This window comes from Ambystoma mexicanum, chromosome 6p, assembly GCF_040938575.1.
Source record: "Ambystoma mexicanum isolate Mex_15411 chromosome 6p, UKY_AmexF1_1, whole genome shotgun sequence".
NCBI lineage: Eukaryota > Metazoa > Chordata > Amphibia > Caudata > Ambystomatidae > Ambystoma > Ambystoma mexicanum.
In genome coordinates this window covers 417508037-417523673 of record NC_090935.1, presented here as the reverse complement: position 1 = coordinate 417523673, position 15637 = coordinate 417508037, and the positions used below count along the sequence as shown (strand labels likewise).

At 44.3% G+C, this 15637-nt stretch overlaps 1 protein-coding gene across 4 annotated transcripts in view; it reads right to left on the bottom strand.

The window, feature by feature from the left end:
• Positions 1 to 1782: 1782 nt before the first annotated feature.
• The window catches only part of NIM1K (NIM1 serine/threonine protein kinase), a 413346-nt gene continuing 399491 nt past the window's right edge, over positions 1783 to 15637 (bottom strand). For all 4 annotated transcript variants that reach the window (XM_069627225.1, XM_069627224.1, XM_069627223.1 and 1 more), the window contains exon 4: positions 1783 to 9570. In XM_069627225.1, the coding sequence (XP_069483326.1) occupies positions 8821 to 9570 (750 nt within the window). In that variant the 3' untranslated portion in view covers positions 1783 to 8820. The remainder of the gene's footprint in view (positions 9571 to 15637) is intronic.

The following is a 15637-nucleotide window of genomic DNA, read 5'->3' as shown; positions in this document are numbered from 1 at the left end:
ATCTAATGGCCCATGGCCAATTTTAATCTTTGGAAATAAAATTCTATTTGGCCTCAATAGCCAGTTATCACTGAATAAGAGAAGAACAGCTGCCCATTAAAACACCCTATGTTGTTACAAAGCAAAATTCTGTCTGTCTTTTTGACAAAATAATACATGCATTTGTGGGCTAATTCATGATACAAGCAATGGGCCTCATTATGAGTTGGGCGGTATTCCGGCAGTAAATTATCTGAAATACTGCCACATGGAATTATCGTTAGTACAACTTGGTGCCATGGATTTAGGGTGGTAGGGTGATGTAAGTGCCTTTTTTTTGGAGTCCAAAGGAATGCATAGGGATTTCAGCAGAATTACCGTTGGTGGTAATTTTGCTTACCATTAAGGGTAGGGTGGAGGACTTACCTCCAACTCTTTGCTGGAGGTTTATCCTCCACCTTGCCATCAAACCTATAGTATGGTGGTGCGGGTATTCAGCGTTAATGAAATTATTGCCACAGAATCGCCGTTTTTACCCTACTGCCATACTTGTAATGAGGCCCAATGTATTTTGTAGACAGACTTTAAATTCCAAACTGGTTTTTATACTAGACCGAATTATTTAAGCCTGAGGGGTGCCATGTAGTATCAACAATCGAGAGGCAATGGGGAATTCTGGGGAACTGCAAAAATGACTTTTGTACTGAATTTGCACTTTAAAAGTACACTTTGCACAGTTCCATGAATCAGGGTTTGTGTCGGCAGTGCAAAGTCACTTTTCAGCAGTGCAAAAATTCGATGAATCGGGCCCCATACCTTCAAATGAAGTTTGATTTGCATATAGGGATGTACCATCCATACAACAACTTGGGGCCCGATTCATTGAACTTTTTGCCTAGTGCAAAGTGACCATCAAACACCCTGATTGACAGAGAGGTTCAAAGCGTATTTTTGCAGTGCAAAGTCACTTTGCACTCCACAAATACACTTTGCACTGCTCTGTGAATCAGGGTGTTTGATGGCAGTGTGAAGTCCCTTTGCACGGCGCTAACAGGTCCACGAATAGGGCCCTTAATGTGATGTTTTCTGGGCCCTTAGAAATCGAGCAAACAATTTGGAAACACATCTACTTTGAGAGTATGTGTTGTGTTCAATTTAATGGTATTTATGACCAGCGTCAAATGGCAATTATGTCTATAGCTGCTATACAATATGATCTGCCCACTCACGTGCAAACTGAAATAGGCTTTGTGCACTCTACAACCATCCTTTAGAACAAGCCAAAAACCATGTCCCACCTATCTCCAAACAGGAAGAGAGGACAAACAGCTACATACATTGCATTATCTACCAGTGCCTATATGCTATTACTCCAACACAGCAGCCATGAAAAGAAAATGAGAAATAGTCTACAGCATCTTGGTCCCCCTTGTGCAGAGATTATGCAGGTTTGTTCCACATCATACACGTTGGCAGGTGTGGGCAGTCCCTGCGGCGGGGGCAAGGACTGAATGAGAATGGAATACAACTCTCTTACCTTTCTTGTATCCTTGCCAGCAGTTTGAGGACCACATACACCATCCATCTTTATCCAAACACTTTCATCATTTGCAGGTGTTATCTTCACACCAACTGATTCAGTTGTATTGCGCGCACAACCCTTGCTACCACACCCCGCAGTCCCCCTCTCCCACTGAAGCCATAGACAATAACAATAGATCTTGCCTCCACGTACGATGAAAAATGTCATTCCTCTCTATCGCTCACACCTTTGCACAAAAAAATACAACTGGCATTGTGGGATTGTGTAAAAATATAGTGTATTACGTTCACTAGCATAATACATTTTACTAATAAAGTGCATAGTACAACCTTTTACAATTGGTATTGACCTACAAATAATTGTATCATATTGAGCATTAATCACAAAAGGTGAACACAATGTTGAAGAGCTGGCGGCCCTGGGCTATTGCACACTGCATCACAACTACAAGCAGAGAGACACATTACAATGCAATGCAGTTAATACCATTATCAGTAGGCTTCAATACAAGACACTCCAGTGAAGGGTACAGCCATAGGATACATATTCCTACATTAAGAGGCAAAATAGTCATTATACCTAGACATGCTCTGACCTATTTCCAGTCTCCTGAACACATTTTAAGAGGAAAAGTGAATAACTGTTAACACGTATGTATTTATGCTGAGAAACAATGTCAACATTTTCTGCTTGTAAAGGGTATTTAAAGCCACTTTAGCGGCTGTTTTTATTTTGGAAGGGTTGTTGAAAGAGCTTTAAAACTGCACACTATTACAGTGTATCACTTTAAAACAAGGGCACTGCTTCTTCTACAATTGTTATTTGACCACAAAGTGCAACACTGAAGTGTGTGTGTAGGAATGCTGCAGTCTTGTCTTTAATTCCTCTGAGCCTTATTGCAAGTCTAACTCTTCTTTTTCTATGGGCCACCATTGCGGGGTGTTAAAAAGTCAGAGGCCGTGCTTTCGTAGAGGTTTTTGCAGTTTCCAATTCTCAAATAGCAGCTGGCAGTGAAGACTGTGGGACATCTGTTGATGTGTGATGGTAATGTTGAGGTGCACATACAGCGTCCCGGCCAGGCAAAATGTTTAGGCTGAGAAAAACTATTAGTAAGTGTCGCAGTGGGAGCAGTTTGAGTTTTGCATGTCAGAAGGCGCACGTGTCACTTGTAGTTAGTTTTGACATATAATAGATACATAAGTTATAGCAAGACAGAATGAGCAATACATGTATTAATGATGCGGTTGCAGAGGCAATAGATAGGGAAGTGTGTTATAGGCCCCGTGTTTAGAAATGGTGCACAGAATTACGTTTCAAGTGAGGTGCATGAAGGGAGCTGAAGTAGGTGGAAGATGAAGTCAGGAAGGTATTGTGGTAAAAGCGAGGTCCTCTGGTCGACATGGCAAGAGTGCCACCATATTGGATTGTAAGGCCTAATACATGATGTGGAGCTTCGGCTCTGTTTAGCTCAGTCCCAAGACAAGTCCCCTTTTCATCCTCCAAGAGAGAAGCCGAGGCCAGAGGCACCCGCGCTGCAAACACTCATTGTATCCAGCTGCAGAGCTCGCAGGTGGGGGGAATGGAATGCTAAATGCTGGGAAGGCAGGTAGGGATGCAGCCTTTGAAGGACAAATTCATGAGAAAAGGGCACACAATTTTGTGATGCCAACAGCCCAGGTGAAGGTTTAGAGCTCCACTGCCCTCGCCCCAAAGGGCGAGGGTAGTGGGGCATCCTATTTGAACTACAAGTAAATGAATCCCTGATATTGAAGCCCAAGAGTGGTGCCCTGGCCACGTAATTACTGGGCACCTGGGGTCTGAAGGAGATGAGGGGGAGCCGTGTCTGGAATGTACCATGATGTGGGATAGGAAGAGCAGAGGGGATGCGAGTAAATTTAGGCCAAGGTCAGAGGTGCAGCAGTTGTGTGTCGCAGCATCAGGTGTAATGAGAAGACCCGTTGTTTTATCAAAGCTGAGTGAGCCTCTCCATGCTTACTTTGAACGTGTCTGGGTCGGGGAGGGGGGGGTACACATCACGTGACGGTTGAGATTTATTATTGTATCACTATACCTGTTAGCCAATCATGTACTAGGATTCAATAGTGATGATATAGTGGGCTACGTGCATAGGGGAATAGGCTTAGATAATGTGTGGCCAATCGGTCATGGGACTATAGGGGGATATTAGCATGTCATATAGCTGGGAGCCAATGAGGGTGGTTGGACGATTTTGTAACCTATGCATGATTGTGTTTTTCCACTATATAACCTGTAACTTCTTGGGCACGCCGAGCTCCGTGTCAGTTCGGTTCTACAGTACCTTCTGTGACTTTTGTATATAATAAACCTTGTTTTCCCTTGCAAAGTGATGCACTAAGAACAATTGTGTGGCAAATAGCAGTGTCTGCATGACCATACACCACACCATATCACAACATGTTCTTGCTTATAAATACCTCCATTGTTTTCCCCCATTATCTTTATTGCCAATAATTTGCAATAAAATGTTATGCCTCATGGAAAACATTTGTCTTGCCCGAAATCTCCCAAGAATATCATAAAAGGGATGAGCCCAGAGCTTTGGGCCTTCATTTTAGTTAAGGCAGGACTTCCGTTTTCTGGCATGCCGACTTCCTGGTGTCAGGAGAGCTTTAGGTTTCCACAGATTCAATCTGAAACTGTAGAATGAGTGAAGGAGTGATTTTGGGAGATCAATGACGGACCGTACAGAGGAATTTTATGTATTTATTTATAATGCGCCTATACAGCAAATATTGGTTGTTGTTGCTGGTGTGAAAGGAAAGTTGTTCGGTGTCTAGGGTTGTGTTATTACTTATGTCCTGTAGCTATCCACTAAAATGGCATGGCATAACCATTCTCCCATAGCACGTTTGTGTGTGTTTGAGGGCAGTTTATTGTTGTGTGTTATCGTCCCCACTGGCAACTGAAAAGTGGGAAAATAGAGATAAGTTATTTTTGGACATCAGGTACACGATTGGGAGAGAACCCGGTTTTGATGTGGGCTGGAAATGAATGAGCATAGACCAGGAACATCAGGGCAGGATAAAGGCAATGACTTTGCTCGCTTCGTGGCCCATCTGAACGCCCCTTTTCTGTGCGGGATTGGTGGCACTGGCATACCATGGCTTGCTGTGCATTTCCCCTGATTTATGTGAGCTGAAATCTTTATTTTAAGAAGGGATCACAAACCTCTAGTGGCAGGCATGCTTGCGAGTAGGGGTCATGGACCCGCGGCTGGAGGTCATTATCCTCGCGGCTGGGTGGCCACGCTGATGGTGGAGGCATTGCCTGTATGGAGTGCATAACAGTGCACACCGGTTAGAAGGAGTGCAAGTGCAGCATTCCGCTGATTTGCCAGAAAGGCGTGTGACATGGTGAGATTTGATGGAGGGACGCTTGTAGGGCAACATGTGTGGTGGTAGGTCTAGTTAAAGTAAGGCGAGGTGGTTCAGGCAAACATGATGACACTGGTTTTTGATCATTTGGGGGAAAGAGCATTTTTTGATCAGCTGCCACAAACAGATAGATTTGATGGAGGTGTTATATGCGTGTTATATGCGTTAGGAAGCTTGCTGGTGAAGTGGGTAAGAAAAGGATTGCGTAAGGAAATGGTACACCACTGGCGTTGTTAAGAACAAGATTTCTTAATCTGGCACATCTGGGTTGCAGTATGTTATGTTAATAGTTTTAGAAAGCGCTCGCAGGCCCGTAGGCATCTTGGCACTAAAAACATCTAGCATAGTTGAACAAATCCAGTTTTATTAGAAAAGAAGGTTTTTCAAGAGACATCTAAATTGCAGATGGTTAACAGTGCATCTAAGAGCAAGAGGGTTTGAATTCCAGAGAAGGCACAACCACTCACTCTGGACAGATGGAACCTAGGAACAGAGACTAAGCAGGCACTCCCAAAGCGTAGTGCTCGAATGGGAAGATAAGGGAGAACGGTAGTCTGCACCTGCAGAAAGGTAGCCCGCACCTTGACGATAGAAGGCCTGATGAACTAAACTGAGGGCCTTGAATTTCACACGTCTAGCAACTGGGAGCCAATGAAGGGAACGCAGAATGGGAGTAATCTGGGCGCCATAAGGAGTATTAGTGGCCACCCGAGCTGGCAAATTCTGCAACAACTGAGCCGGTGGAGGAGCCCCACTGGCTGAGCCAAAAACAAGGAGTTACAATAGTCTATACGGTCTACCGCTACACCTCTCTTTGCTACCCCTGGGACACTGGACAAAGAGGCAGTGCCAAGAGCAGATATATGTGTTGCACCTGAAAAAGGTGGCTGTAAATGCAGCTAAATGTGTCACAGCTTTCTTCACCTGGAATCTAGATCTCGTTAGCTGGAGAAATAACAGGGATGCTGGAAAAACCATGAAGTCGCCATCACTAACAGCTTGCCAGTCCATTAGTGAAGAATGCCTGAATGGTTACATTCAGAGACAGGGCTGTCTGTGCAGCTCCCCATCAGTACTGTAGAAACAGGTAGGGTATGGAGGCTAGGTCTAGCTAAATGGGAATGGGTAGGAGCTGGCTGCAGCTTTTACTGACAACACAGCATGAACGCAAATCTCATCAGTAGTTCTCATTTGCTTTGCACATCTAGTCAGCCACCGACACCGGTGTAGGAACAGGAAACATCTTTACTAAGTTCCAGCTCTGGGTACAGGGCACAGGAATACATTTAGGCCACATCAGTTAAGTTATATGGACAGACATCCACCGGCATCCTCTCTCAGTGAACCTATCTTCTCAACTGACATTCACAGAACCATTCAGAACATAACATTCTCACACACAGCATTCCATGTCAGTCACGCCTAGGATTCTATGCATGCAGGGCAGTGTACAGGGAAAGGCAAGACACAACAGTGGCCTTATATGGATGTGTTAATTGAAGCCAGAGTGAAGAAGTGTGCAGAGATTTCTAGCAACAATAAGAGGGTGAGTATGAGCTCAGCACCCTTGGAAGAAGTGAATTGATCTGGTGGCCTCTGGTAAAAGTTGCAGTGGATGGAATGGGCTATTCTATCCCACTTCATAGCCATTTGCTAGATGCATTATCATTATAAGTGGATGAAGGTGCAGTTTGGGATGTTAGCACTCGGAATGTGATTAACTTTATGGAGTCTACTTATACCATGTTTTGGTTGGAAGCAGTCCTTTTTAAGCAGTGACATGTGTAGGTGTGTATAGCCCTCAATGAAATGGACCCACAGCCAAAATGTATGATTTTCCACGGTTGACGGAAGTGTGGGTTACTGTGGTGTGTTATTTTGACTATGCAACATCCTGCGACTAGTACTACAAGCTGCTTCTTAGTGGTGTCTGGTTTGGGGCAACTCATTAGAAAGATTACTTTAAGACATGGGTGTCAAACTCAGGCAGCGGGTCGGAATGGATCCAAATGCAGCCATTGCAGGCCGCACCATGGGGGCCTGCGAAAATGAACAGACTGATAATGAAAAGTGGGGCTGGTGGTTTCTAAAGTGTTGTGCCGTAGGTGTTTCACCTAATGTAGTGCATGCTAGCAAGGTGAATGAGCCTGACCCCACTCAGGCAGTTCAGTGAGGTTCTCACCATGAGATTGCTTCTTGAAGAATATGTTGATATGGTGCATTTTTACAGCACACCTTTCTGGAGAAATTAGATAAAAAGCTGTAGGATGTATAAACAGTTCAGCAGGGAATCACATTAGACATTTCACCAGCAGTTCACAGGAGCTTTGCACAGCAGCACATCACGCCCCTTAGGAACAATGGAGCCACGGCCCAGAAATACATCTTCCTGCCCCAACATCACTGAAGCAGCACCTGATACAGTTTGCTATTACCACACTGAGGAAAAATGTCAATGGGAGATTGGTTGTTTTGCAAGCCCGTGGCAGTGCCTACAAAAAGTGGTACTACTGTTGCTGTTGCAGATCACACAAAATGGACCTGAGGTCGAGATGTGAAATGCAGAAATTACACAGCACAGGTATGCAAAAATGATTAGTCTATTTTCTGTATCAACATTGAAAAAGGAGTTGGAATAAATACGATCATGGTGTGTGTGAAAAAGGCTATTGTGTAGGATTTGGAAGAGGTGGTTGAGACTTTAAGATCATAAAAGAATGTGTAAAGAGAATGGAGGGTGAGCTACAACTATGAAGGGCAGACACTAAAGAACCTAGTCTCCCGACCCCAGGCCACTCAGCATAGTCAGATAAAGATTGCACGGCCAACCGCGACATGGATAATGCCCATTAACCAGTACTTCCCACGACATAGTGATCCATCTGTGGGCATATGAGGCGAAGATGGTGGGAGACAGGAGGGGGTCTGACTCAACAAATGCTTGTTTAAAATACTATGATCTTTTCTTGTCTTTTATTGAGCTGCTGTATTTAACTGAATCACATGAATGCTTGACACTGTCACTGATGACCTTTGAACCCTGAGGATCTTGTAGGACTGGGCAATGAAGTAAAGCTAAGAGAGCTTGTGAATGCATCACTCGACATTATCTAAGCATTCATTCTAGCCCACGGCTCTGACAGCAAATGGAAGGACTGGAAAGGCAGGAACACAGAAGCTCACAGAGGTTTGAATCAGAGGTCCTCCCACATTGTGTTCAAAGTCATTGACTGCTATGCCACAAACACGGCTAATATACTTAGAAGAAAACTAAGCCTGTGCTTTGCAGGGCAGGCAGACCGTGCAGGGCATGCTACTGAATTACTTGCCCACACCTCACTTTTCCTAGGATTATATCTCAGTTGCAGACATGTAGCCTACAATATTCATCTGGTAGGGATACAACTATAAAGTGTGTTGTCTTTTGTGGTCCTTGTGCCCCTTCTTTTGGTTGGTAGCCTTCATTGCTTGCTTTATGGAGCCTGTGTCTTCTCTAAGCATCAGTTGTTGGTTGGTAAGCAGGGAGGTCTTATTAGCACCCAGTATGGCTGCAGAACAAATGATCTAGACCTACAAGGTGAGCAATGGAATCAAGCATGATTGTTTGAAATATGCTTCATGAAATGATTTCTATTTAAATATCAGCAAACACTGATGACATGTATTTGTGTTGTAACAACAGCGACTATTGTACAAAACATATGCAACACTGCAACATAATTGAATGTTTTTAGATTCATCCTGTTGAAATTACCAAGTTGACATTTGCAAAGGCATCCATCAAGTTTTATTTCAAAATTACAAAAATGTGCAACATCAACATTAAGGTGAAAAGTTCATAAAAACGTCTCTATTAAACTTACGAAATGTCTGAAATGGATTTCATAAAATTGAGCAAAACTTTGACGTGTGCCGTATTTGCCGACAGGATCTGTGGTTTTTCTTTGAGTGTTTTTCCTTGCTATCTGGGTTTGTCGGAATGGGGACACTGTCCAACGCCCTTTTCTTCTGCACTTTGTGCAGCACAATCCTATACACACCAGTGATGGAGCTTCGAGAATCCTTGCCGCGGTTGTTTCGGATGTGCTCGTCCGTGATCCCCAGATTTTCCAAGGTGCTCTTGACTTCCATGTCCTCATCTTTTAGTGTAGCCGTGTCGGATAGGTACTTTGGATCAAGCTTAAATGGCTCCATAGGTTTTGGATATTCAATGCCTTTCATCCATTCGCTGTTCATTATGTAGTCCACACTGCACCGCTCTGTTGGTATTGGTTGTAGCATTCCACGGATCAGTCCATGGCAAGGCTCTGAAACGTACGAAGGGATGGTGTACGTTCCTTCTAGGATGCTTTTCTTCAGCTTGGCAACAGTGTCTGCCCTGAAAGGCATGGTGCCCGTCACCATGAAGTACAGAAGTATGCCCATTGCCCAGATATCCACATAAATGCCAACGTAGTGCTCATCTCTAAAGAGCTCTGGGGCAGCATAAGGAGGGGAACCACAAAAAGTGTTCAGAGTTTCATCTTTTTTGCTCAAGGTACTGAACCCAAAATCACCAACCTTTACGCAGGTGTTACTGGTGTAGAAGACATTTTCGGCTTTCAAGTCCCTGTGAATTATTTGGTTATCATGCTGTGAGAAAGGAGAGAAAGCAAAAAGTAGACAGAGTTACCATCTGCAGATGTTTTATTTGTACATATTGGGGGAAAGATCAGACGTAGGTGCAAAAAAGTGGCAGCCTAGTCAGAAAATGTTATTAGGCAAGGAACAGAGGTAAGTAAATCACTTCTCAACACACAAATTAAAAGGGCAAACCCAATTAAACTTCAGTTGCCTGTGTATCTTTGATATGAGCATGAGCAAATCTTTTTCTGAATTGCACTGGCAAGTGCGCATCTAAAGGTGCGCCACACATCTCCTAATCTGCAGCAGTGTTAGGCTTTGTGAATCCAATCCAAGATGGCAGGTGAAAACCAGAGATGCTCACTCATCTCTTTATTTGCTCCACTCTAAACCTCTGGGATTCAGGAGCAATATTTCTCTTAAAGTTAGCTTTTCTTAACCAATGTATACACAGAAGTATCCTACAATAAATATTCCAGAACTGGATGACATGTCAATGGGTCTACCAACCTATTTGGTTTTAGAGTGGTATATCTTCCTTCATGGCCTCCTAAACTATTGTAAACATTTTACAACAGTACGATGTCAAAAAATGAACACGTTTCTGATTATTTATTTTGTATTTGTACAGATTTCATTACTAATATTAGTTTCACAACTCTCCCTTTGAGAACTCAAGCATGTTCTCATAAGGTGTAAAATATCTGTCAAAGTAGAAGACAGAAACACACGTTTGCAATTTAAAGGTCAGCACCCTCAGGGCTGAAGGATTAACCTTCCCATCTGCCAGTGTTGGAGACTCATGCACAATTGTACTACCACTTTGAGCAAAAAACCTACCAATCTGCCTAATTGAAAGCAGCTAACCTGATAAACTGGCAACCAGTGCAGTGCCATGAAGAGGGTTTGGCATCGAGATGGAAAAAGACTCACTGTCATGCAATCTTGAAGTCATTAAAAATCAAGGTAAGTTGGTATGTGTTAAGAGCTTCCAGGTACAAATGCGCTCCTCTAAAAGGCACGTTTATTCGTAGCTCAAATAATACACAAGTTGCGTAGAGTGAGCCACCATCAGCAACACCTCTCCTCCTTCCACCATCCTCAGCTGCCTTCCCCAGAATCCTTCACCAAGACTCCACACTTATAGAACACTTACCGCCTAACAACTCTACCCATGCAGGAACATATTTACACCACAGTATGTGTGACAATATACCACAAAAGTAGTTCTGCCATTTGACAAATTGTACTGAGAAGTTGGCGTTTCATAACGAATTTGGCCCTTCGAAACAGAAATCACTCTTTGCAGTTAATATATGCGAAACTTTCACAAACATGTGAGTACACTCAGCCCAGAAGCCCACTCCGAGCCAGCCATACATTACGGAAGGTTGGGGACACCACCCCGGTGGCATATGGTAGCATGCAAAGTGACCAAAAAAACCTCAATTAATGACATACACTGAATATAAATGTGAATCGAGGGACCTTTTGATTTGCAAAACCATCAGTGTGGTGTATTGTATTAAATGCCTCAGTAATATTTTGTAAGCTAGAAAAACGACCAATTCGTATTATGAGCAAGAGGCTCTGTCAGGATAGACCGATGATCTGTCAGCATAGACGATGATCTGTCAGCATAGACCGATGATCTGTCAGCATAGACCGATGATCTGTTGTAATTCATTTCATGCTTCAATGGTCCAACACTATGTTGACGAAGGCAATAGAAATTCTGACCTTGAATGGTTGCTTTTAGAAGTTGTTCAGAATACCATGAAATGCGACATCTTTAAAAATATCTTTAGTAGGAAACAAGATACATGGACACTGTGGTGGGTCGGAAAGAAGGAGTCGGACACATTAAGGGTCCTTTTATTTAAACTATAAGAAAAATGTCTATCTTCCCTATCACTAAAGGGTTTACCCTACCTATCTAAATAACTAAAGGTGCTTGTTTGTCATCAGGATGTCCAAAATACATTTCCTCAGTCCAACCCGAACTCTACCTGACCCTACCACTAATTTGAACAACTTAAAGTAAGCACAAAAAAAGTCTCTCTTCTCCTGGTCTTTTTTGTCTCCTTGTATTCTCTTTATAGAAATGTCTCTCTTTCAGACATATGCTTCCTAAAAAAATCTTCTTGTATATTCTCTTGATACCTCCTTTATGAGTTTGTGTAGCTCTTCCAAAACATTCCTTTAGTGATAAGCTTATGACAGCTTTCCTTGAAACACTCTCTCACATTCTTGTCCTTGGTTGTATATCGCTCACATTCTTTAAATGCAACCTCTCATTGGTTTCATATGACTTTATCCAATTTTAGTCTTTTCCTCTCATGGGTTCTCTGTATTGGATTCTTATTTCTCCTATAATGTTCACCTGACAGTCTTATCTCACAACGTTTAAAGCATGTTTTGTGACTTGTTCTCTGCACTCTTCTACCCTGTACTCATGAGGTCCTTCCCATTCTTCCCAAGGTATTAATTTCCAGTCTTTCTTTACTTCCCATACAGGGTTATTTGTCACATTCTTTACTGGCTTCTTACAACTCAAGGTATGCTAGTTTATTGTTCGTATATTGTCCTTATGATTGGGACGAGTTTCACCACTCATAGACTGTTGCCCCGGTGGCCTCCTGCTTCTCCCGTTCTCCCTGGTACCTTTGTGTATGTAGAGGAACCTTGCCAGGCTCGACACTCGCTCTGGTAATCGCCTTTGTTGTCTGCCTTCTCAGTCTTTTGTTTCGCCAGCGTTTAATTCTCAGTTTTGCTGCAGGCTGCTGCTGTCTATGGACGCAGGTGGTAGGGAGCTGCTAGCGCTCCGAGTTAGAATGGTCTTGGCATCATTAGCCGGGCGTCTCATCCACCACGATACGGCCACGGTCACGCCATCACTGTGCGCAGGACTCCTCTTCTCGTGCTGCTAACGGCTTCCTCTTTTTCTGACTCACCGACGCTCTAGCATCTCTAGTTGGCTTTCTTCGCCTTTCTGAAAGTCGTGGGCTCCGCGGCTTGCTTCTGCTCTGACTCTCCAAGGCGCTCTTATATCAGGGGGATCCCCCTGCACACCATACACTCTCTCTCCTCGTAATCCACTCGTCCCAGTTAAATACACGTCTCTTCTTAAAGAGACATATTTTTTCCTTTTGATGACTGGTTTTCAGTCTTTGATTACTTTCCCCATTGTAAAAAGTACCAAAAAACAATGCCCTTTCTCTGGTCCCCTTTCTTTCTTGTTTATCCTGAAAAATGAACATTCCTGTCGTCTTTCCTTTCCACAAGAAAACCAAAAGAAAAAAGAGTTGTCCACGCATACCCAGTTTCCACCGTGTGTTGTTATCCTCTCCCTATGTTTATTGTGCTGGCTTGTCTTACCTGTAAGTATCTGGGAGTACTGTAATGCTGTTTTGTGTTGTGTCTTGTTTCTTGGGTATGGTGGGTTGTCTGGGTAGTTCATTGGTTCTCTGTGTTGTCTTTAAATTTTTAGTTCCAATCACTGGCTGGAATAAGGAGGGGAATGGCACACTCTTGGCACTGGAAAGTGAGGGAGCTGATTGGAGAGGAAAGCAGCTTTTTTCCCCACAGGAGAAAGAACCCCCTATGATTAACAAGATGGGTAGCAACCGTGTCTGTTTGCTGGTGCCGGCTCACAGGCATGGGACACGCAGCATAGCACTGCTTCTAAAGCAGGAGGGGAGGCTGAGGCATTGGAGCTGGCCTCAGGAGAATTTGGAGGAGTGGAAGAGGATGCAGAGCCATTAGAGGAGGCATTGATCATGAACGCAGGGGAGGCCAGGCAGGCAAAGCCTGTGGTGAAAGCCCCCTATAGAGGCAGAGGAGGAAGTGCCTATGGTGGGAGCCCCATGATGGCAGGGGAGTCAGGGCTTGTATGGGTGCAGGAGAAGTGCCAAAGTAGGGCACAATCATGTTGCAGGAGGGGGCAAGGTGCAATCACCCTATATGAGATTTCAGAGACGGCGCCTCTGTGGGTGGGAGCCACTGCAGAGGAGGAGGGGGCCTCGACCCAGAAAAACAATGGTGTAAATAAGGGAGAGGTGCCTGAGGAGAATTGTGTCGGGGAGGAGCTTCACTGGTAGGACCAGCCTGTGGTGGTGCCCCAGAAGGCAGTGGACCTACTTAATGTGAACAAAGGGAAGGAAGTGGAGGATGATACAGAGCCATTTCAGAGGGCGTCAGGCTGGCACAGGGAGAAATGACTCCCCTCTCCCACCTTCACAAAGCCACCCAGGCCCTGGTATGGCTGTACATTGCACACAAGTCACCATTGACAGTCTTCCATTGTGGCATGTCAGTCTTTGGCAAGGTGGATGGATCTGGTGCAAAAGAGGTACGCAGAGAAGCAAGAGCTGCACCCTATGGACAATGGCCCCGTGGACTCACATTTGCACTCAACTACTTTCTTCTACAAATGTCATGTGAATGTGTGTCTCACACAAGCTACACTAAGCATCACCTGATGGCTTTTGTATCTTTCACTTTCTTCAACATGTTTCTTTCACCCCCCTGAATCTGAGATACTTTCTCCCAAATATATTGCATGAGAGTTTGTCTCACACAAGCTGCCTCCAAGGCTTAAATCCTGCTCCTCCTCCACCCAGGAGTCACCCAATGGCAACTGTGTCATTTATTCTCTTTGAGAGATGGACACAGGTATCCCTCACTGCCCCGAATCTGAGCTACATTCTCCCACAAATATTATATGAATGTGTGTCTCACATATACTGTCCATAGGGATTCTGAGATGGAAACTGTATGGCATCTTCTGCCTCCCTGGATCTCAGCTAGTTTCTCACACAAGTATTACATGAGTGTTGTTTGTCTTGCACAAGCTGTCCTTAGGGATTCTCTGCTCCTCCTGCACCTCAAAAGAGTCACCAGAAGGTCCATACGTTTTTCATTCTCTTCAAGAGAAAGACACTAAATACTGTTTCCCACAAACCAGTATCTCAACTACTTTTTCCAACAAATATTGTTTGAGAATGTGTCTCACGCACACTTTCTTCAGGTCACTGGTCCTTCTTCTCCCAAGAGTCATCCAATCACCATGTGTTATTTACTCAGGTCAAGAGATGAACACTAGATGGTATCTTCTGCCACCCTGAATCTCAGCTACGTTGTCCCAGAAATATTTTGTGATTGTGTTTCTCCCACAAGCTGCCACCAATGATTCCCTGCTCCGCCTGTCCCCAACAGTCGTCCAATGTATTTTGGATCATTCGCTCTCTTCAGGAAATGGACACTGTATAGTACCCCCTACCTCCTGGAATCCCAGAATCTTTTCCACATAAATAATATGTGAGTGTGTGTCCTGCACAAGCTGCCACCAGGGAGTCTCTGCACCTCCTCTGGCCTGTGTGTGGTTCACCCATGTAAGAACAATTTTTGATGAGCTTCTTGCGAGGTCACCCCAGAGAGATATCAGCTCCTGAGGAAGCATCAGGAGGAGAGTTCAGTGGTGGAGCTGAAGAACAGGGGGCTGCACATGCCCTTACAGCTTCCTAGATGGAGGAGATGGATCCAGGGCACTTACCTGATGGCCTGGCAGGAAGACCCTCTGTTCAGTTTGACTGAGAGTCTTTGTCGCACTGGTAGCAAAGGGGATCTCACTTCTGGATCCAGCGATTCAGGCACATTTAGCAGCTCCAGAGAAATTAGGCTTTTGAGTAAGAGGTGTCAACCAGATGTCCCCACTGGATCAGGGGGAAGGAGCACTGCAATTGGTTCCTTCTGGTCTTCTGGAAGTGGTGGAGCTACAAATTTGGTTTCGGTTGAGCATCAAAAGATGCTGGTGCAGACCTTTGGTCCTTCATCGAGCAGCAGGCCTTCCAGGAGCACAGGTACAGAGTCCCCAACAGTCGGTAAGGTGTGTAGGTAAGGGGCGCTCTGGTCTTGTTCAGCACGGGTGGCAGTGAGTGAACATCACACCCAATCATACACCAAGTAGGTTTCACATATGTGGGTTGTCACATAGGGCCTCAAGAACACACAAACTCCCGAAGATGGTTTAAGGGTTTTTATTCACATTTTTTAATTGGGTCTCACCAAGGGCCAT